At 38.3% G+C, this 23221-nt stretch overlaps 1 protein-coding gene across 2 annotated transcripts in view; it reads right to left on the bottom strand.

Annotated features, from left to right (window-relative positions):
• Nucleotides 1-136: 136 nt before the first annotated feature.
• upf1 (UPF1 RNA helicase and ATPase) overlaps nucleotides 137-23221 on the bottom strand; it is a 44948-nt gene continuing 21863 nt past the window's right edge. For both annotated transcript variants that reach the window (XM_079612894.1, XM_079612893.1), the window contains exons 12-24: nucleotides 22809-22973; nucleotides 19874-19988; nucleotides 18916-19059; nucleotides 17490-17703; nucleotides 16592-16709; nucleotides 15117-15273; nucleotides 12167-12309; nucleotides 11147-11321; nucleotides 10374-10455; nucleotides 8385-8546; nucleotides 7073-7296; nucleotides 3732-3854; nucleotides 137-2570 (exon numbers count right to left, since the gene is read on the bottom strand). In XM_079612894.1, the coding sequence (XP_079469020.1) occupies nucleotides 3735-3854; nucleotides 7073-7296; nucleotides 8385-8546; nucleotides 10374-10455; nucleotides 11147-11321; nucleotides 12167-12309; nucleotides 15117-15273; nucleotides 16592-16709; nucleotides 17490-17703; nucleotides 18916-19059; nucleotides 19874-19988; nucleotides 22809-22973 (1819 nt within the window). In that variant the 3' untranslated portion in view covers nucleotides 137-2570; nucleotides 3732-3734. The remainder of the gene's footprint in view (nucleotides 2571-3731; nucleotides 3855-7072; nucleotides 7297-8384; nucleotides 8547-10373; nucleotides 10456-11146; nucleotides 11322-12166; nucleotides 12310-15116; nucleotides 15274-16591; nucleotides 16710-17489; nucleotides 17704-18915; nucleotides 19060-19873; nucleotides 19989-22808; nucleotides 22974-23221) is intronic.

Genomic DNA, 23221 nt, shown 5'->3' with positions numbered 1-23221 from the left:
AAAAAAAAGTTTCGTTACAAGTTGTTCACACATTGGCAATATAAAAGTGATTAATAACGAATTCGTACATATATAGCCCCATTAATTTTCATTGTAGATCATACACAATTAAGACAATGAAGCAAGGAGACGTGGATTGGGTGAAAGAAAGCAACATTTATTTGTAAAGTTACAAGTACATACTGTGGGGGGGGTGAAAACTCTTTCCACAAAACAAAATCCTGAATTATACTTAATATCCTGATATTTTTCCAATGTCCCTCTTTCAATGCAAGTTCATTTATTGTACATTTCCGATAAAATCTGATATCTGAATGCAACTTTCGCAGCGGATCCTCTCAGCACTTCCTAATCTTCAGGCGCGATCTCTTCAGCATACTCTGTTCATCACCAGAATATATCACTTACGGATCACCTTGGCCTGAATATCTCATTGTCATTGGCAACCATTTGGCTGATGTTATATCAAATCTGAGCATTGATATTTACAGTTGAAGTATGAAAAGAGAAAACAAAACTTGTTTTAGGGAATTTTAGAGAACGAGTTAACTCTAAAAAGAAGAGGTTAACATGGAAAAGACGGAATATCAGTCGCTGAGCAAACATTTTTGCAACGTTGGTTATGAATGAATCATGATTGTCTCGTGGGCAAAGAAAAGGTAAAGCAAAACGGTGCATACGTGAGCTTAAAATTAATCTGTGCTTGATGCTATAAAATGCGAGTTGTGATGCTAGTTCTAAGTAGTAATAATAAAAAGTCAAAAGTGTTGCAAATATGGAGTAACAGCAAAGGTATATAAACACTCCAAAGTAAAAGTACAAAGTCGAGGCGACTGGCATCGGTCGGAAACAGATGTTAAAAAGCTGCCATAAAACTCTGAATGGGTCCGTGGAAAGAAACCAAATAAAGTTGAGCAATTTCCACACAGAGAGGTCACGAGAAATTCACGTCAGGTCGTACAAATAAAAATGAGCTACTAAGAAGGGGGATGAGAAAGAAAAAGAAAAAAGAAAAAAAAGCAACTAGAACAAGGGGAAAACAAAGCAAAACTACAATCTATCACTAATAATAATAATAATAATAATAATGAGGAAGGGCAGTCTGGAAACACATACACACACACCTCTGATTGGCGATTACCGCCGCTCTCATTGACATCACCATCATAAAGCAAGAGAGCACGACGGCGCCTCTTACGGTCAGACACAAAAACAGCGAGAATCTCACCTGTCTGTCCTTCGCACGGCTCTCCGATCTCCTGTTTCTCTGAGGTGCAGCGGCTCACCTTCACCCTTAACTAAAGCGATCGGGGCGCAACAATATTATGATCATGGCGTCCTGATTGGACAGAATAGAAGTGGGAGGGGTTTACTGTGATTGACACTTGTCTCATATCATAATTAATCACATTTCAGCACTGATAATCTCACACTGAAGTTTCTAACCCTTGGAAACCTGATTGTGACTTTTTTTGTTTTGTTTGACTTAACTAAAAAATCAATCAAAACCAACAGCCTTGGTTATTTCGTTTTTTTTTTTTTTGTAGCAAGGTAAGAGATTTAAGAAGCCACATCTAAAATCAAGCAGGCTAAATCGAGCGGTTCTACTTCACTGTTTTTATTCTAGTTGAACAAAACAAAAAAAACTTTTTTTTTTTTTCTTTAAAAGAGGAAAATAAGAAAGGATAGATCCGTCGGGCCCCTTCCGCGCCAGCTCTGCACAGACCAAACGTTTAAAAAGAAAAGAGAAAGACATTTCTACCCCTTTTGCTTCCGCAAATCACCTAGCAGAGAGCGGCTAAGATGTGACGGGCCTTCGGATACACGGCGCCTCTACCCTCCTCCTCCTCCAGGCGGAAAACTTTCCTCAAAGTTGAATCGTCCTTCAGAGCGCCCTAGCACCTTTCGTTTGGAGACCAGCGTGCTCGGGAAAACGCGGAATTGAAACGCAAAAAAACACTCGTCCGTTCTCTCAAAGGTGTTCGGTGGTAGAACCTGAATGTCAGATCTCAACTTTGAGGGGAACACTATTTTCCCCCAAAAATCAGCTGCTTGAAAAGCGTTTATAATTACTTTAAATACGTCACCCCCTCTCTCAGCTCGTGGAGACGACAGAGCAAGCGTGGCTTTTTTGCAGGTAAGTTTTAAGAGAACTTCATCTTTACTCCGTCTCTGTTGGCAGGGCAAGGCCTGAGGCTGACGTCGACAGCCAGGCGAGAGAGAGAGGAGGCCGGGAAGGGTCCCTGCGCTCCAGGAGCCTCCTCCACGTTGCGGAGTTGCAGATCGAAGATCTCGTGTTTCGTCTCCTCCTAACACTGCGTCTCCCCCTCTCCTTCCCCGTCCTCAACGAATGGTGGATGTAATCCGCCACTCACACGTTCTCTTTCGTCCTGTCCAGCTTTACTCCCCTCCTGTGATTGGTTTGATTCTCTCCTGTTGCTCTCACACCATGGTGCTTCAGTTGTAACAGTGGTAAACGGGCATCCATGTTTGTTCTTTTTTTATATTTACCCATATTTAAAATGCTGATGAACTAAGCTCAGCACAGGCCTAGCTCCTGTTCCAACAACCTGCGGACACAGGAAGAGAAACATGTTTTATTACATGCATTAATAGCCAGACAACAGAGCAAAATGGAAGGCTTTTATAAAATAAAAATGCTTTTAAAATGGCTCCATCATTGTAAAAGTGAGACAATAATAATACCGTGGGGTGCAGCAATGGTAACAAAGTCTGTCTGATTCATGTGTTTAGACAAAAACAGCATAATATGAAACATAATATCATAATAAAACATAATAACATAACATAATATGAAATATGTTTTTTTTGGTGTCTAAGTCATCTAGGCATCAATCACACCAAATTAATGTACACTATCATTCAAAAGTTTGGTGTTGCTAAGATTGTATTGTTTTTGACAAGTCACATGCTCACCAATCATGCATTTATTTGATCAAAAATAACCAATATTTAAAATAGCTGTTTTCTATGAATATATGTTCAAATCTAATTTATTCCTGTGATCAAAGCTGAATTTTCAGCATCATGATTCCAGTCTTCAGTGTCACATGATCCTTCAGAAATCATTCTAAAATGATGATTTTTTGCTCAAGAAACTAGAAATATTTTCAAGATTAATTGAATAGAAAGTTCAAAAGAACAGCGTTTATTTGAAATAGAAACTTTTGTGACATCATAAATGCCTTTAATGTCCCTTCATTTGATCTATTTAATGCATCCTTGCTGAAAAAAAGTCTTAATTTCTTACAATATTTACAGGTGAAACTGGAAAGATTGGAATATGGTGCAAAAGTTCATTTATTTCAGTAATTCAACTTAAAAGGTGAAACTAATATATTATATAGACTCATTACATGCAAAGTGAGATATTTCAAGCCTTTATTTGTTATAATTTTGATGATTATGGCTTACAGCTTATGAAAACCCCCAAATTCAAAATTAGAATATTGTGAAAAGGTTTTCATTATAAGCCATAATCATCAAAATTATAACAAATAAAGGCTTGAAATATCTCACTTTGCATGTAATGAGTCTATATAATATATTAGTTTCACCTTTTAAGTTGAATTACTGAAATAAATGAACTTTTGCACCATATTCAAATCTTTCCAGTTTCACCTGTAAATATATATTACTGACCCCAAACGTTTAAATGGTAGTGTAAGTGTGGTCTTCTAAGATGTGTGTGTGTGTGTGTTTTGTCTTACACTCTAGTACTGTGAGAGTCCAGTCACTCCTCCGTGCTGATAAGCCCGTTCGCCCTGGTAGGTTGAATCCTGGGAGAGCGCCACATCCATCTGGGATTTGAACTCATCGCCCAGGTAGCTGTCCTGTTACACACAAAAGACCCACACAACTTTAACACAGACTCAAATGGCTTACATCTGATATGAAATAGTGGAACTTCAATAAGCAAACCATGTTCAAGCAATTACGTGTTTCATAAATGAAACATTGATCTCGACTGAGAACTGCCGCTTGCTTCATTAGGTGTGTTTGCATTACAGATTTGCGCAAACCTTTTTCGGTATTTTCTAAATCTCGATAAAAAACAATTGCAGAAATGACGGTGTATCCATTAACCAGTGTTATGCAACTAAAACATCATTTTTCCCCATTCGCGACAAGTCATTCCAAAAATTATGGCCACAGATGTTACATGCACTAGCCATTATTTTTAATGGAGGGAGACGTAGGTGTGTTATTCAGGCACTAATGCCAAGGAAAGCGCCTTATACTTGTGAGCGGCACTTATGAGTGTTTCTCCCTCATTTCTGCTTCAAGGTCTTGATGAATTGTAGCATTTCTTTGTTGTTGAGAATCCAGTATTCCCATGATACTTTTGTCTTTTATGAGTTTAATAAAGAACTCGGTCTCGTCTTCTACACAAACATACCGCGCTTTCCTTAAAGAATGACTTTTACGTACCCCAGGTGACCTGTAAATGCGAAAAAACGGTTTCATATCAGTTTTGTGATGTATTGCTTTTTCGAGTTGCCTGAGAAACCACCTCACGCGAGCGTAAAAACTTTTTTTTTTGCGATATATGGGAGTTTTTGCGAAATTGACGCGTTTCCATGTAAAAAAAATAATATATGTATACATTTTGCTCTTTATCCTGTTTAAGAGGTTATTCAAAATGACAAGGTATTTTGAAAGAACAACAGGTCTGTGTGAATATATTCATATGTATATATATTTAAGATAATTTAGCTCTGAAATGCGCTAAAGAATAATGGTAAAATGCTGTCAAATATGGTCCCAATAAATGAAAAGGCACCTAATATGCTTTTTATGTTGGTTTGATGTAATTTAGGCCAAAATAAGGCCAAAATCAAGTTTGTTTGGAGTTAGTTTTGAGAGTTCGAAACAGCTTGTAAAAAATGTCTGTGCATCCCTAGTACTTGGCTTCTTTTTTTTTTAATGGCGGGTGCTGGTGTTTTGGATGCGTTCGGGTACTCAGCGCACACTTACAGAACAGATAGTTCCTATAATGCTGGGTTAGAGACCCTACTCTGAAGTAGGAGCTATTTTAGTTCCCCAAAAATACTAAAATCGTTCCTAGTTCCTGCGGTGCAACAAGCGGGTACTTCCACCATTAGTTCAAGGAACTACGAAAAGGTTCCTCTGGTGCGAAAGCCCCTATTGCAATGCATTACTTTTAAAAGTAACTTACCCCAACACTGCTAGCAGACCCCAAGAACAAAAATATGAACTCGTAAACGAGCATAACATGGGCACTTTAAACTCAAATGCTGATGTTGCACACTAAGCTTGACATTTTCATACGTGTTTTTTCGTATTCATCATTCGGCGGCTCTGAATTGTCAAAACGCCTCTCAAAACACAGAAAATCGAAAGTTTCAGAGGCAGTGTGTAAGCGTGATTGACATAACGTGAGGTTGTATTAAAGCAATAATAAAACCCCGCTTCACGTCGTACCTAACAACGCCCCTTATCTGTTCTAAATCCACTGTAAAACACGGCTTCAAGGGGCTTATTGCTTTTATTAAACGGTTACTCCATAAAAATATGAATTTTAATCTTTATTTTATTCATAAAGCAACAAAAAATATAACGTTATAACTAGTAATGCTCCGATTGATCGGCGCCGATCTTGATCGGCCGATATTGGCTAAAAATAGCTTGATCGGCGAACCCCAAAAGCGCCGATCAAAAAAGCCGATCACGTGACGTAATTACTCGCGCAACTTTTTTTCCACCTGCATGCGTGGCGCGCGGGCACACAACAGCAGACCGGAGCTTGCCAGTGGCAACATGAGTTCTTCTCCCGTCTGGAAGTTTTTAAAAAGTCATTTCCAGAAACGCTGGCCGCAGAGAGTCATTACAAAGTAGCAAAAAAGTAGTCGTAGCCTACAAAGCGGAGCTGTAGGGGTCTCCAACACGGCGCTCGCGCGCGGCCAGTAGCTCGTGGCCGGACTGGAGGGAGCTCGCCAAGGGGCCGTTCACATATCGCGTCTTTTGCGCGCTCAAGTTTGTTCTTTCAAATGTAGGCGTGCGGCAAGCGCGCTCATTATAGAAGTCATGCGACCGTTTTTCCACGCGCAGCGAGATGAAGAAATATCAACTTCAGAATTCAGCAAAAGCTACTAAAACTTCTTTGTCGTTGTGGAGAGCGCAGTGCATGGTTGCATAGCAACGACAGACGCCACGGGAAAATCAGACCGAATTTTACTATTAATAATAAAAGATAAGCTAATGTGCATTGTACATGTCAGTCATTTATCTTTTTTTGACTCATTCTTTTTAAAGGAAAATGATTTAAAGGCTGAAATATGAGGTTTATCTTTTTATAAAACCTTTGTCAAAACTTTATTTGCACTTGTACATGTTAGTAGATAACATGTTGCAAGACACTCTTTTAAAATCTAGCCATAATTGATATTATTTTAATGCTTATGTTAACAAAAAGTGCATATTGATGCTAATTTTATTTGTTATTTGCTGGTTAATGCGTCGTGTAGGTCTTAAATTTCAATCTTTATGATCTTAAAATGTCTTAAAACGGTCTTACATTTGACTTACAAAAGTTATTTCATGAATTTGTGTCTGATTTTTCATAATTAGTTGTTCCAGATTTTTTTTTTTCTTGCCACCTCATAGTTACCGGTAGTTTAATTTCTACAAATGGTGCAAACTCTGCTAGATTATGGATAAAAGATTCCCATTCCACTGCCATTCTATGATCGGCAGTGATCGGCAGATCATGATTTTGGTGATCGGTAATCGGCCCCAAAAATGCTGATCGGAGCATCTCTAGTTATAACACATTTATTCCTCCGCCACGCAATGTAGTTCCAAAGAGGTTGCTAAGCAACACACGCAGCAACAAAGAACCAAAAACGGCAGTTGCGCAGTAACACTAATGTAATGCGGTCACAGGTGTGTGTGTGTTGAGTAATTTACAACGGCTTCGAACGCGGCTCAACCAATCAGAATCAAGGACCGGAACTATCCGTTTTATAATAATTTTTTTAGCGTGAGAGAATTTCAGCCTCAGTGTGCAAGGACCTTAAAGTGTGTGTACCTGTGAGAGCTCAGGCTGGGACAGGCCAGGCTGGCTCATCTGTGAAGGCTGGCTCATGGTGATGTAGCCCTGGGTCAGAGGACCCTGAGAGAAGGGCTGGGACACCAGGTCCTGACTGGCCTGGCTGCTCGGCATGTTGGCCTGCCCACTGCCATGGTTCCCCGTGCCCCGGTTCCTCTGGCGACCTCCACGACCCCCGGCCTTACCTTTAGGAGCACCACGACCTGTAAGCAGCGAGAGAACGGATTAATATCGGGATCAGTGTTATATTGACTATCATTAAGATATTAATATAGCTTTCATTAATATTTGGAATTAGCTTTGATTTAAATGTTTTCCATTTAAAATGTAAGTAATTTTGGTGTGTTTAAAAAATACGTCTAAAGGTTTTATTTAAATACATTTTTACTTCAGGTTTAGTTTTTCGAATTAAACTAAATGAAAAAGGATTTTTTTTTTTATATTAAAGGAATATTTCCTTTAAATTTAAACGCGTATATTTTAAATTAGTTTTTATTTTTAGATTTTCCATTTTTTTTAGTTAAAGTTTTAGTTATTGTGCGTTTTTTTATTATTAGATTTTATTCCAGTTAGCATTTATTTAATTTAAAAATAGCATGTTTTTTTTGTTATGCTTTTAGTTTTAGTAAACTATAATAACCCTGATCGTGATTAGATTCAGCTCGACCTCTTATTGCTCTATTCACAACGTTGTTCTCCATCTCTTTTCCAAAGGCCAGTTTCTACACTATTGTGGACTTGTTATGAACAAAAAAAGTATAGCACTTATAATGTTAGTCAATGTTTTAGTCATGGTTTAAAAAAAAAAAAATCCTTTAAATTTAAAAGCATTAAGTTTTTTAAATATTTTAAATACGTTTTTATTTTTAGACTTTCCATTTTTATTTTTAAAGTTTTAGTAATTTAGCTTTTTTTTTTTAAATTAGGTTTTCCCCCCACGTTTATCAATCATTTTTATTTCAGTTTTTAGAACATCATGATAAATGAAAATGAGAAAACTAGCTGAAATAAAATAAGTTTTTTTCCAGTTAGCATTTATTTTTTTATTTAAAAATATGTTTTTTTTGTTATGCTTTTAGTTTTAGTAAACTATAATAACCCTGATCGTGATTAGATTCAGCTCGACCTCTTATTGCTCGATTCACAACGTTATTCTCCATCTCTTTTCCAAAGGCCAGTTTCTACACTATTGTGGACTTGTTTTGAACAACAAAAAGTCCACTTATAATGTTAGTCAATGTTTCCTGCTGAAAAACCGCTGTAATTTCGTGTTTCCGGGGTTCTCCCTCACCTGCAGCGGGTCCGTTCACCTGGCCCAGGTACCCGGGCGGAGGCATGGGCGGCATGACAAGATTGAACGGGATGGGAATGTTCATGGAGCCCATCGGGTTCGGTCCGGTCCCGATCATGCCAACCTGATCATGGGTCTGGAAGTACATATTAGATGGACGACCTGTAAAGACAGACAATGAGTGACAAATTACATCTCACAAAATAAACATTTCAAAAGCAGGTTCATCATTAAAACAACAGAATAACACAGGAATCATCTGGTTGATGCTTAAACTAACCCATTAGATATGTCAATTTACATATTTACTAGGGGTGTCACGATTCTCCAAATCCTCGATTCGATTAAATTTTCGATTCTAAGGTCACAGTTCGATTCGATTCTCGGTTTTTACTTTTTTTTTTTTTTTTTTTAAGCACAGGTTGCTATGCCATTTTTAGACCAAATGTCAAATTTAAAACTTTTATTAAGAACACAATGTAACAATAACTTATATCTTCAGTCAATTGGAAACTTAAGCAAAATAACCTGCGATAGTTTCTCCTTTGTAACCCCTTCTTCACAGAAGATGACATTCAAGTTCACAACAAAACAAACAAACAAACAAACAGTTTAACAGATAAATCTATGCGTCGCGCAGAGCCACGTCTTTAAAATTCTAACACTTTATTCTCTGAGTGTACACACACACACACACATACCGGCGGCGCCATTCTTCGTCTGTCCGCGGCGCCCAGCAACGGCTCAGGACCTTGTTCAAAATTAATCCTGCCGCGCCACAAAGCGCCATTTACATAGTTTTATATTTAATTTATTTTAAATTAATACATTTTATATACATTTATTTGTCTCGTGACTTCACACTGTGCTGCAATATAGGCCTACATGTTTTACATTAATTTACAGAAATCAGCTGGTTGAATGAAAATTGCTGATGTTATCGGATTCTCAGGATACATTTAGTTAACGGACGCTCTCTGAGATAAAGTGCTTCAGACTGCAGACTAAGCAACGTATTTAATTGTAGAGTAGCCTCATAATATAGACATGATCTTAATTCCATAATGTCCTTAAACATAATATTGCAGGTCATAAACTGAGAAAGTGCGCGCATCCGGTGTGCGATACCTCGAGTTGTCATAGACGCGGCGCTTCTCGTCGGGTGTGCGATACCTCGAGTTGTCATAGACGCGGCGCTTCTCGTCGGGTGTGCGATACCTCGAGTTGTCATAGACGCGGCGCTTCTCGTCGGGTGTGCGATACCTCGAGTTGTCATAGACGCGGCGCTTCTCGTCGGGTGTGCGATACCTCGAGTTGTCATAGACGCGGCGCTTCTCGTCGGGTGTGCGATACCTCGAGTTGTCATAGACGCGACGCTTCTCGTCCGGTGTGCGGCCCCCAGAGGAGGTTGACTTGCAGCATTTCAACACGCGTGTTTTTTTCCGCTTGACAAGCCGACCGAACGTGACATGGGGGCGTGGCAGCTGGCAGCATCGTCGATTCCATTTTTTAATTCGATGATCGAGATTGTGACTTAATTTCGATCGATTTCGATTTAAAATCGAAATCGTGACACCCTTAATATTTACGATTATTCACATAATCGATCATTGAATAAACCTCTTAAATCTGAAGCAAGGGGCGCTAGCTACTAAGTTATCACGTTACTTAACACACAAAATATGTGTTGTTTTAAAGCTTAGAAGCTTGGCTTTACAGTGAATATATAAAGGCAATATGACTATCACTTAACAAGCGCCTTTAAATTTGCTGACATATTAGAAGTGCTCTATTTTCAGTGTGAAAAAATAACTTTACATGAAAATGTGATGAAATTTCAGAAATCTACATATACAAATCACACAGTTAGCAAAAAAATTATTAATTTAAACAATGTAATAATTTAAGGCAGAAACAATGAGCTCATTGAAGAAATTAATTCGTTAACAAATGATTATGACAATATTAAGCTTATGATCATATTCTCACCAGTGTTGCTGCGGTCATACACAGATCCAGGAATCATGGCCTCTCTCGCATCATACATGGCAGTACTCATGAAACGTGCTCCCTGAAACACACAATTACACTATTAGGAGGAGGATTTTGCTACTCATGTGTGTTTTGGTTCCTCCATTGAAATGTATTGGTCACTTTGGGAGTGATAATGTAAAAATTAGATGTTACAGACGCATTTAAAGTCCCCCTTGTGGTGAAAATCCAGCTTTTAATGTTGTTTATAATGTCTTTTAATCTGCTTTAAGACAAAGCATGTGTAAGTTCATAAGTCGACAGCATTGCTGAGTATTTTCTGCTTAAAACTGCAGTGAACCAAAGACAGTCTCAAAAACACGGTTTGAAATCGCTGGTGTTTCTGACGTCACACACTACCTTGTAACCAATCACATCAACGTGTGATCGTCAAACAGTGGATCTCTGAGTGAGTGAGTGAGTGAGTGGAGGCGGGGCTAATTTGCATATTCATAGAACCGCGTATACTAAATGAGGCAAGGGTGTCGAGTTACATTCAAGATATTACAAGCCAAGACAAAAACATTTAAATATGTAATTTTGGAGATCAAACATTTGTTTTAAAGGATAAAATGATTGACAACAGGGGGACTTTAATCACTTATTTTAAGCTGCATTATGCAATTGCTTATTATTAAAATGACATTGTAATTAACCAGCTGCATGTATGTCATGAATGTAAAAGAGTATTTCTGAGCCGGAGGAAATCTTGATATGTAGTCCACACTCACAGGGTTGATGGTGTTGACCAGCTTGCGTGGCTTGCTGAACTGCATGAGACTCTCTCTCAGGTTGTTGAGCGGACCCTCCACCAGAACCTTCTGCTCCTTGTAGTAGTTCAGCAAGTGGTTCCACAAAGGCTGCTTGGACAGAGCCTTAGGATTGCCCACAATGATCACGCCATATCTGTACACATACACACAAAATTGTGCATATAATCAGAGCAATTCTCTTACATTATTTATATTTATACACACATTTCCCTTCTCACTTAAAGGGATAGTTCACCCAAAAATGTAAACTCTGTCAGTAATGACTCTCCCTCATGTTGTTCCCCGTCAGACTTTCCTTCATCTTCGGGACACAAATGAAGATATTTATGATTAAATCTGAGCGCTGTCTCACTCCTCCATAGGCTTCTATTGTAATTGAAACTTGCCGGCACAGAAAGTTAGTAAAGACAATGTTTAAAATAGTCCAAGTGACTACAGCGGCTCAACCTTAAGAATACTTTTTGTGCGCAAAAAAAATAAAATTAATTTTCTTGAATGGAGGCTCACTATTGGCCGACGCCGGTCATGTGTGTGATGCTGGCCAATAGTGAGCCTTCATTCTGACGTACAACCCAGAAGCGCTGCGCTGTTACACTACGTGAACTCACTCAGAGGAACACACAGAAGAACATCAAGAGTTGAATAAAGTAAAAAAAAGTGAAAGTGTTCTCGTCGCTTGATAAACTTAAGGTTGAGCCGCTGTAGTCACTTGGATTATTTTAAACATTGTCTTTACTAACTTTCTGTGCCGGCAAGTTTCAATTACAATAGAAGCCTATGGAGGAGTGAGACACTCTCAGATTTAATCACTAATATCTTCATTTGTGTTCAGAAGATGAAGGAAAGCCTTACAGGGAACAACATGAGGGAGAATAATTACTGATAGAATAAACATTTTTGGGTGAACTAACCCTTTAACCCCCCTCTTTTTTGAAAAGACATGAAAATGCACATTCCGAGCTTAAATGGTGCTGTTACCTGGCTCTGGTTAGCGCCACATTGAGACGCCGTGGATCGTTCAGGAAGCCGATGCCCTGGTGCTCATTAGCTCTGACACAAGACAGGATGATGAAGTCCTTCTCTCTGCCCTGGAACGCATCTACACTGGCGATCTCCACCTCCTGTAGACACACAGAGGTCAATACATCACTGACATGCTGTTGTCTGAGTGCCAAACAGCCATTAATCTACAGCCCTGTGTCTCCATCCAATCATCTCTTAGCAAATGCAAGGAAATGGTCTATTCTTCTCCTCACCCTAATTTTGAATATTTAAAAGTCTAAATATAAGAATCGGGGTCCATATTCACAGAATTCTTCTTTAACTAAAATATTTAGCAACACTTCACAAAGCCTTTATGTGTAATGCATTTTATAGGTGTTCATAATGTTCATTATAATATTTTTTCATAAATAATTGTAACCAAAATTATAATGCATTATAATATTCACAGATTCCTTGTTACATCTGAAATTGGCTGTTTTTTAATGCATTATACTTTCTAAAGGTGTATTATAACTGTAGTTGCAATTATTCATGAGATCATACAATGCATAATAAGGTGCATTACAAGGCATAATTAATGCATTACAAATATTTTTATAATGCAATATCTATAAAGGCTTGAAGTAAAGTGTTGCTGGTTATTTGTAATTCATATATATATATATATATATATATATATATATATATATATATATATATATATATATATATATATATATATATATATATATATATACATATATATATATATATATATAGGGTTTTTCCCGGCTCATAAACAAGGCGGACGTGGTAAAATTCTGATCATGTATTTTAATAATAAGATAGTTAAATTTGTATTTTTCGTAAATTTTGTACATTTTAAAGATAAATTCATTAATCTGGTGCACTTTGAGTCCCCCGAATCTGCTGTTAAAAATAAATAACCCACCCGCCAACCGCTCAAACCTATGATATTCTCTGATTTAGATATCTGCATCTGATCATCACATTACAAGTGTTATACATGATAATATGGTAAAATATCACACTGAAATAAGCTGCTTTAAAAATAACATTTATTTAAAATATAAGTTCTTCTTTTGGCAAAATTACATTTCCTTAATAGCCTAAACAGATGCTCCCTTCAAACTTAAATGGCCAATGTTTCATTACATCACTGTTGGAAAACACTCTTAATCAGAATAAGTTTTTTACCTTTATAAAGGGCATTTTTTCCCTAAATTTATAAAATTTATGCCCCATCTTTCATTTCAAATTGAAACCGCGCAACTTTGTTGCCGTCAGTATATTATCATCAACTAACAGGCTAACAATCGCCACTTACATTAAATTAAATAAAATCAGAATCATCCTCACGGTTTCTGTAAATCCCTAGTTATTTTTATTTAATTTTTTTATATTGAAAACTGTTTTAATCAGGGCATTTGTCCGGTTGGGCAAGAACAATTCTCTTTCACTTGTCCCTTAAAACAAAAAACACGTGTCCCGGACAATTCAAAATATTGTCGGGCCCTGATATGTTTTCCTTGATTGGTTTTCCCTGAAGAGAATTATGTTGTTGAAAATGAAAGTAAAAGAGTGACGCACGTTCATTGCGTTTGACCGTGATGAGAGATCCTGGTCTTTATCAAACTCAACATATTATAATGATTTATCTGTCATCCAGCCTCGATTAATTGTAACGTTATGTTTTTATTACTTGCCCCGCCGATTATGATCCGATTCCGCGCAGCACTATCGGCAAACTATACGGGTTGAGAATGGACACAGGCCGAAAACCTGCAACCCGCGTTATTAACGGCGTTAACGCAAACCCATTTTAACGGCGTCAATTTTTTTATATCGAGATTAACGCCTAGCAAACTTTGTATTTTTTTTTCACATGCTTTTGCAACAACTAGTAACGTTATTAAAACTACAACACCACACTGGATCTAGCTAGACCAGAAACAAAACAACAGGCACGCCGCACACACTTGTTTGGGCTTGCGATGCGAACCGGCCAAAGAGTGGACGAGAAGCGCAGCGCCGAGCCGCGTCTAGGACAACTCGTATCGCACATCGGACGCGCACTTTCTCTGTTTATGGCCAGCAATAAAAACGCCGAATGGCGCCGTCGGTGTGTGTACACTCATAGAGAATAATGTGTTCGAATTTTAAATACGAGGCGCTGCACTTCTCGTCCGGTGTGCGACCCGCTTTAAAGTTACGTTTTGAGTGGATGAATGATGAGCGCGAGACGCCGAAATGGATGCCAATAAGATTCTGAATGGAAAGTTTACTTTTAAAAAGTTGCGAAATGGTTCAATTGACAAGACCAAAGTGATCTGTGTGTTTTGTCATTGTGAACTGAGCTGTCATCGCAGCACGTCCAGTCTAAATACCACTCTATGGTCAAGCACACACACCACTGATGCGTTTCTACGCCCACTCGTCAACATCAGTAACGTCACCTCCTCGTCAGTATTTCTTTCACCCTTTTATTGATGGACAGTGTTACATTGTGTGAGAGATTATTTGCTCCAAGTGAGAATGTTAGTGTGAAATTGAACACAGTATCCCAATGTTGTTTTCAATAAAAAACATTTGCACAAAGCAAGCCGATCCACTTTTCCATGTTGATAAGAGCATTAAAATGATAAAAAATAATGGGACAAAAAGAAATCAAGAGACATTTAGAATAGATAAAAATGTGCGATTAATCGCGAGTTAACTATGACATTCATGCGATTAATCGCGATTAAATATTTTAATCGTTTGACAGCCCTAATATATATATAAGAAATAAATAAGAAAATATCAGTTTAGATTTTTATTCTAAAAACTATTTAGTGAATCCAGCCCCACAACAGATTTGGGTTCAATAGCTTGGGCTGAAAGCTATCCACAAGCATGTTTAAAAGCGGTTTTGACTTTGTACCTGGTAGAGTTTGGTGTGCAGTGAGCCGCTGAACTGCATGTACTGCACCAGGTAAGAGCGCTGGCCCTCGTACGGTGTGATAATGCCAATCTGGTCAGGTTTGGCTCCGGCCTTCAGCAGACGGGTGGTGATCTTTTCCACATTAGCAGCTTCAGTCCTGAAAACAGAGACATGATTTTATCAGATCGGCCCTTTGAATGAGCTTTATCTAATGCTGGTAATGAGCGTTTATGAACGAGCTAATGAATTTTCAAAGGTTTCTGTTATTCCAGTAGTAGTCACATGATGTAACCAGACTTCAGCAACATAAAATCTGTTCTGCTTTGCATTTGTTTCTGGCTAAGAGCTGCACATTTTTACAGGAAGCAGCCAACTAATTGGCATATTAAAAAAAGTCAGTTTGAAGGCTGCGTTTACACTTGGCATTAACAAGCAGATCGGATCATAAGCCAATCAGAACACCGTGGGTTTACACCTGTCCACATCAAGTGGGTTCTGTATCTGGATAACCGATCGGATCTCGCATTCCCGCGAAAAAAAAGAAAAGAAAAAAAAAGACTCCGGTGCAAAGCCGACCGGAAGTGTTGGGTTTTCTTTTTAAAAACATTTTACAAATCTCGGAGGCTGCAAGTAGCCTTTTAATAATGTGGATAGATGCCGTAATGTAAACGGTACAGAGAAACGTATGGGTCCGAGAACGTTGCCAGGTGTGCTGGGTAAAAAATGCGTTCTTTACAGAAAATGAATGGTTCTGCAACTTTCAGAAATATTTTTTAGTATATTTGCTATGTACTTCGCACTCTACAATCGTAAAACCACACAGCTACGTGCAGCAATTCCTGGAGAGAGGAGGAGGAATAATGACAGTGGGGATTCGTGTGTGTGTGTGTGTGTGTGTGTGTGTGTGTGTGTGTGTGCGCGTGTCCTCCACCTGTGAACGCAAACACGATGGATGGATTGCGTCTACATTACGATCACAAAGCGAGCTCGACTACCTCCGAACCTGGACACGCTGATCGGATAACATTCCCTTCAGAGGCGCGTTTACACTCGTCTTTTCAATATGTATGTGGACAACATCCGGATACAGGTCGCATGTTAATGCCAAGTGTTAACGCAGCCGAAGTGTCTCTGATTTTAGACAGAATTACTACTGAGGTTGAAAATTATATTGGGATAAAGATTTTTCATATCGTCCTCCTCTTAAGTAATTTAAACAGGAACTGTTATAAGGTCAACACATAATGATTAAATCCCCCAGTGAGCAAGCCAGGAGATGTATTGTTTATTTAATGGAAATATTCTATGATGAAACTTGCAAACTTAGCCAAATGTGACCAGTGACTAGACCCTCACCTCCAGAAAAGGCATAAAGTCTTGCTGTTTTGAGAAAGCTCTTGGCATTTTTTGTGTGCAATGTGCATCAGATATTCGTGGTGCATGTCTTTTGAGAGCGGGATCACATGCAAATGTACCTGTTGAGATAGGAGGTGCCAGAGCTTGCGATCTCCTCCTGACCCTGAGTCACGTAGAAAAACATGGGCTTATCCGGCTGAGGCCACTGGAAGTCAAAGCCTTTCTTGATGCGATCAGCTGAAGAGAAACAGAACATTATTAATGTGGCGACACAAACACTTTCTGTTTCAATATTATACCGGTCAAAAGTTAGGAATAATGTTTTTTCTTCAGAAATGTTTTTGAAAGAAGTATCTTCTGCTTTATTTGATAAAATAAATGTACAAAAATACTGTAACTATTGTGAACTATTACAATTTAAAATAACTTTTCTATTTTAATACATTTAAAAATGTAATTTAGTAATACCTTAATTGAATTAATACTTTTATTACATTTATTTGTTTTTATATTAATGTCAAATGTTATAAAAACGATTTTTTTTTTTTTACAAAAGTAAACTTTGTTTTTAGAATCCTAGTCAGAGAAACGTTGTCAAAAAATCCTGGGGAATTTATTTTATTTTAAATTCACGTTTCCACAAAAATATTAAGCAGGAAAACTTGTTTTCAACACTGATAATAATTGAGCACCATCAGTATATTAGAATGATTTCTGGAAGATCATGTAACAGTGAAGACTGGAGTAATGATGCTTTGTATCAAATGAATAAATAACATTTTAAAATATTATTACAAAATAAAAGTTGTTTTCTATTGTAATATATTTCACAATATTAATGTTTTTACTGTATTTTTGATCTAATAAATGCATCTTTGGTGCGCAGAAGAGACTTCTATCAAAAAATACATTTAAAAAATATCTTAATTGTGAGCCGTAGTCTATAACAAAACAAATCTATCTGGCCAATCTAAAATCAACCGTCCGTGAACTATATATAAAACGGGAATAACGTACCGGCAGTGACCCCGTTCTGCAGAGAACCCTCATAGAAGATGTTTGAAGGGAAAGCGCTGAGTGCCGGGTGCATGCGGTACTGCACCTGCAGACGGATGGGTCTGATGCCCAGGACCACCAGCCTCTCAAACAGAGACTGAGAAAGACCTGCTTTAGCCGCCTTCTTGCACATGACCACGGGACCCAACTGACAGTGGTCACCCACCAGAATCAGCTGTCAAAGAGAGAGCACAGTACAGTCACTACTAGAGAAAATATACACTTGCATACAAGAGTGTATACATAAATTATATAATACAAATTATTGTATACATAAAGAAAGTAGCATATTATCTGGAATATAATAAAAGTAAAAAATGCTGAAACCTAGCACAATGAAATTAACATTAGGCAGGTAAGGTGCACACACATTAATTTCCACCTTTTGCCCACTTTTAATCCCTATAATCCCATCCTTTAATGTGGTACAGTAGAAAAACACTGTATATGAGATAATTAATGATCGATTCGTTCATTTTGAATGAATCTTTAAAGGGACACGTTTGCATTAAGCTTTGTATAGTTAGAAACCCAGTCATATTTTTGAATGGCCGTGCAATTATTCCCTTATTTTCCCCTGAGACGGGAGAAATAAGGATTTCAGTGTTGCAGTTCCTGCTTATAATGATGTAAAAATCGTCATTTTGCGTGCATTGTGGGAGTTGTCGTCTTTCATACAAATGCACACTAAAGTTACTTTCTGTGTTTCCTCGGTCCAGAAGGTTTTTGTTAAAATTTCGACTACATATATGACCCACTTTCAATAAAGATTAATGTTCCCACGGGTGAAAAGTCCCTTTAGATCGGGAGGTGAAGTAAATTACTGCAAAGCTCAGTTTATGAGGATGTCACACGGGATGAACGAACTGACACGAAGACAAATATAAATTAATTAATGGTTTCTGTTTCTCATAATTTGGTCTTTTCCTTGCATTGCAATTTTTTTCTTATTCTAAATGCGATCAACATTTGATGCGTTTGGGGAATTTGGCTAATATGTAACTTTTAAAATACATTCTGCTGAAATGACTCGAAAAAAGATTCGTTCATTTTGATGAACGAGCTTCAAAGATCCAAGTCAGTAAAATGATCCGAACTTCCCACTACTTCCAACAAGTCCATTGTTGGCAAATTAAAAATGACTGGTCTGTGCATTTGTACAGAAATGTTTTATCTCATAGGTTTCAGTTTTTGTCTCTCTACACATTCAAATTGTGCTTGATAGGCAAAGTAAGGCACATCAAGTTTATTTGCGTAGCACGTTTTCTACATGCGTGTTGTGTTTGTTATTATGTTGTGGATTAAGGGGAAACTAAAAAGCATGTTTATAATGTTTGCAACCTTTTTTTTTTTGTATTGATATTTTTAATTATTAACTGAAAATCACCTGTTTGGCCCCGAGCACCACGGGCACCATGCACTCGGGCTCCGTGGCCTGGGTGCTTTCATCGATGAGAATGGACCGGAACTGCATCTTTGCCAGGCGAGGGTCACCCGCACCCACACATGTGCAACAGATCACATCTGCGTTCTGAGAAAGAAGAGAGAATGAGATGTTTGCAAGCCTCTATCACGGGGTTAGCTGATGGGTCATGTTAGGAGGTGTAACGGTAAATTCGGCACGCATGTGTCCTGAATAATTGCAGCATTGTTTTAACGACTGCATGTGCTGAACTTTTGCAAACGCATCTGACAAAATAACGGGAGGGAAAAGTGCATTATCCACGTTGTTCTAAACATATATATTCTTGCAAACGTGCTTTATATTACACACTTCAAACTAACTCAAACAAATACAGCGGCATGCCCCCTGTCAGATATGCATGCTATTTTTAATGTATTTGTTTTCCTCGGCACATAACTTACATCTTATGGTTGTATCCTTATTTGTAAATGTTAGGAATTCATGCAAGTATTTCCATTTTGCCTAAGGGCCTGGCCTGACAGTCTCTGCACAAAAGAATGGTAGCTCAATAACTGCATAAAATGCAATATGAAGAGTGTTGCGGAAGATTTAAAGTTCAGAAAAGCTCTTTAATGATTTTTTTTTTTTAAAAAATTCTGTTTTTATGTTGTGTTTTTCCCTCTGCTGTACTGTAAACAAACCAAACCGTGACTTCAAAACCAACATGCATACCGAACTGTCATTTTTGTGTATCGTTACACCCCTAGTGCATGATTAACTGCAGCCCCACACAAAAACATGCATTATTGTTTTCCACTGCCTGCAGCATTAATATAAAGCACTGAACAATCCACTTCAGACTCTAGAAACGCTCAATTTCACTGTGAAATATTCCAGCATTTATGTCTATCAGTGTTTTAAAGTGAAGTCAGACAGGTACCATGAGCAGCTCTCTCTCTGCGGTTCGTTTGAGAGCTCGGTAACGTTTCTCATCAGAAGACGACAGCTCGCCAGTTTCGTCCTTCAGCTGCTGCAGTTTCTGCAACTCTGGCATGCTGTAGAAATGACAGGCAAACATTAATACTCTTAAGATCTCTGACACATTGTCTAACATCTACATATGCAGCATTCAAACTGAAATGGTCATTGCTGGGTTAAGGGTTGTAGATTTTGAAAAACACTAAATCTGAGCAATAATACCGTATTTTCCGGACTATAAGTCACACTTTTTTTATAGTTTGGCTGGTCCTGCGACTTATAATCAGGTGCGACTTATATATCAAAATTAATTCATACAGAGAAAATTTATTCATGCGAGAGGGCGCTCTAGTTAGCGGAGTTGTTCAGAAGCGACACCGAGGATGAAGAACTCGATGTATTCAGTGTTGTCGAGTGAGATCGGGAGCTTGGTGAACTTGCTGACCGGTAACTTGTTGGACTCGCTGGCTAATGTTAGTTTAGCCTATTCAGCCTCCCAGGTATATGTTTTTTAAGATGTAACGTAACTTTGTGTAACTTAACTTTGTGTTAGCCTACGTGTCACCACCATACACATCAGCATAAATGCTCCTGATAAATAATTTGTTATTAAAGCATTAACATTCACAATCCACTGTTAATTTAACATAAAAGCAAGCAGCGGCGTGCATGGTTTGCCATGACTGAATGCGCGCTCCCTTAATAATTCCTAAAAAGCTGACATCAGTTCATCGCGATCTCATACATCTCTGTTATTATCAATGAAGCTGACTGCATAATGAATCTTTCATAATATCTTTTATAATCAGAGGATTTGCCAGCATGCAGAATTCAGCACTGAACAAAAAGTCAGTTTTGAGCGGTGAGGATTAAATGCTTCTGATTGGCCATTGCGTTCAAGAAATCAACATCGTCTGTGATTGGCTACATCGCTCAACGCTGCAAACATGTTACAAATAAAACTCTGGCCTGTAAATCGTTTCTATTTTGTTTTAGTTGTTCTTGTTGCTTTTCTGCAACAGATGAATAACAATTAATTCGTTTTTATATGTTTCATTCATAGATATTTCTATTTAATCGTTTTATTCTCCCGCAGCCGCACACACATAGTGAGTGCATTAGGCTATCGCCCGCGCTCGCACTCGGCCATCACATCTAGTCCCGCGCCGCACGTCTCTAGATCACGGGTCCGGCCCGAGGATAGCGGCGGGGAAATATCTAGGGCTGTAATCAACCAAAGGAAATCTTGGTCGACTGAAGTCCTAAAATTTTCGACTAAAAATCGACTAAAAATTACGTTAGGAAAAAAAACGTTACATTAATTAGCTGCGCACTGTGCGCAGTACTTGGTAGCCTTGTTGTCCACCTAAATGAATTATAAATAAACATAAAAAATAGTAGGCTATTTGCAGTATATTAAATAGTTTTTGACCGAATTATTTTGCACTGAAATGAGTCTGACACACGAGTATGTCGGCTCTGACAGCGTTGCATCACGTGCACCTGCGCAATATCATAGCCTATGATTTCCGAAAATAGTAGGCTACTGTTGTCAACTAGTGATATCATCACAGGAACTTTTGAGGAATATGCAACATAATTTAGACAATTGTTTTTATCATATGTATTATAATAACTGACAGCTCGCAGAGTGAGGCTGAACACAGGAGCGCAGCTTCGCGGCTGAGACACGAATTCTAGACTATTAACTTAAAGCTTTACTCTTAAACACAAAAGGCACGTCGTCCATTTTAATAAAAAATAATATTTATTAAACAAACCAGATCAAGAGCAAAAACGAAATAAAGTGCATAACTGAAAATAAAGCATAGGCTCAAAACTAATACAAACAGTGGCACAGCGCATTGCGCATTAGGCTACAATAATTTTTTCCCGTTTTCTATAAAAAAAAAAAAAAAAAAAATGCTGCCACACTGCCGATGTCTTTGTTGATTATGAATTAAACGCTCTCACAATTAAATAAATAATATTCAGCAAACCTTCTATAGCCTACTTTCTTCAATCTGTCTCTCTTCTCCGGTGGTTGGGCTAATCCAAAAGAAGTGAAAACAAGGGGGGTGTTCTGAAGACAGACTGTTACCTGTGGAACAGGAGTGCTCTGAAAACACCCCCATTAGCAATTAGTGCTTTCCACCTGATAAAACAAACGCGGCAAAACTGATGAAACGAACGCGGCAAAACTGATGAAACGAACGCGGCAAAACTGATGAAACGAACGCAGGAAAACTGATGAAACGAACGCGGGAAAACTGATGAAACGAACGCGGGAAAACTGATGAAACGAACGCGGGAAAACTGATGAAATGAACGCGCCAAAAAAATCGACCAATCAGAATTTTGGCCGAGCCAGAACGTATCGACCAACAATCGACTAATCGACTGGGAGATTACAGCCCTAGAAATATCGGGCTCGGGAGAATCTAAGCTCTAAACAGGACAGAGTAACACGGCGGATATCGCTCATATACATTTAGTTGACGACGTAGTTAAGGCGGCAGGCGTGTGTTGCTATGACGGACGCCTTAGTTCCAAAGTGCTGCGGGAAACCCTGAGTTACGTTAACACACCGGACACTATTCAGCTGTTGTTCTGTGTGCTGTTGTGGAGCTGAATAACTTGCCTTTCCAGATTAAATGTCTATTCTTGGTCTTGGATTTTGTGAAATACATTTCTAAATAAATGCAACTTATATATGTTTTTTTCCTCTTCATGACGCAGTTTTTGACTGATGCGACTTATACTCCGGAGCGACTTATAGTCCGGAAAATACGGTAATAGTAATGTGCCAGCCTTAAACCACTTACAGCACAAACAAATAAAAGGTCCGATAATGCATTTTTAAATCTTGAACTCAGTGAGAACAGAGATGTCTGTACCTGTCCATGTTGCGGATCTGGTTGTGCAGAGCCAGGAAAGACACCGGTGAATCGATGGCCTCACGACTCTTAGCGCACAGACGAACCACCTTCAGTCCCGTCTGATGGATCTTCTCTGTTAGCTGGTCCACTGCGATGTTACTCGGAGCACACACCAGCACGGGACTAAATCACCACACACACACACACAAAAAACAAAACAGAAAAGCAGAGTTGATATCAAATATGCATACAATTATATAATACAACTTTTCTTTAGTAGAAAGTTAGTAGTACTACTACTAGTAGACAATCGCATCGCTACGATTCTGATTTAATATAAATATTAACTTGAAATAAAACCGTAATCGTGATATGGCTTAGAGTGGCTTGAGATGCTTTAACTTTCATTTGGGAATGCATTATGGACCAAC

This window comes from Phoxinus phoxinus (genome assembly GCF_949152265.1).
Source record: "Phoxinus phoxinus genome assembly, chromosome: 5".
Lineage (NCBI taxonomy): Eukaryota > Metazoa > Chordata > Actinopteri > Cypriniformes > Leuciscidae > Phoxinus > Phoxinus phoxinus.
The sequence above is the reverse complement of the archived record's forward strand: the minus strand, read 5'-3'. Positions and strand labels throughout refer to the sequence as shown.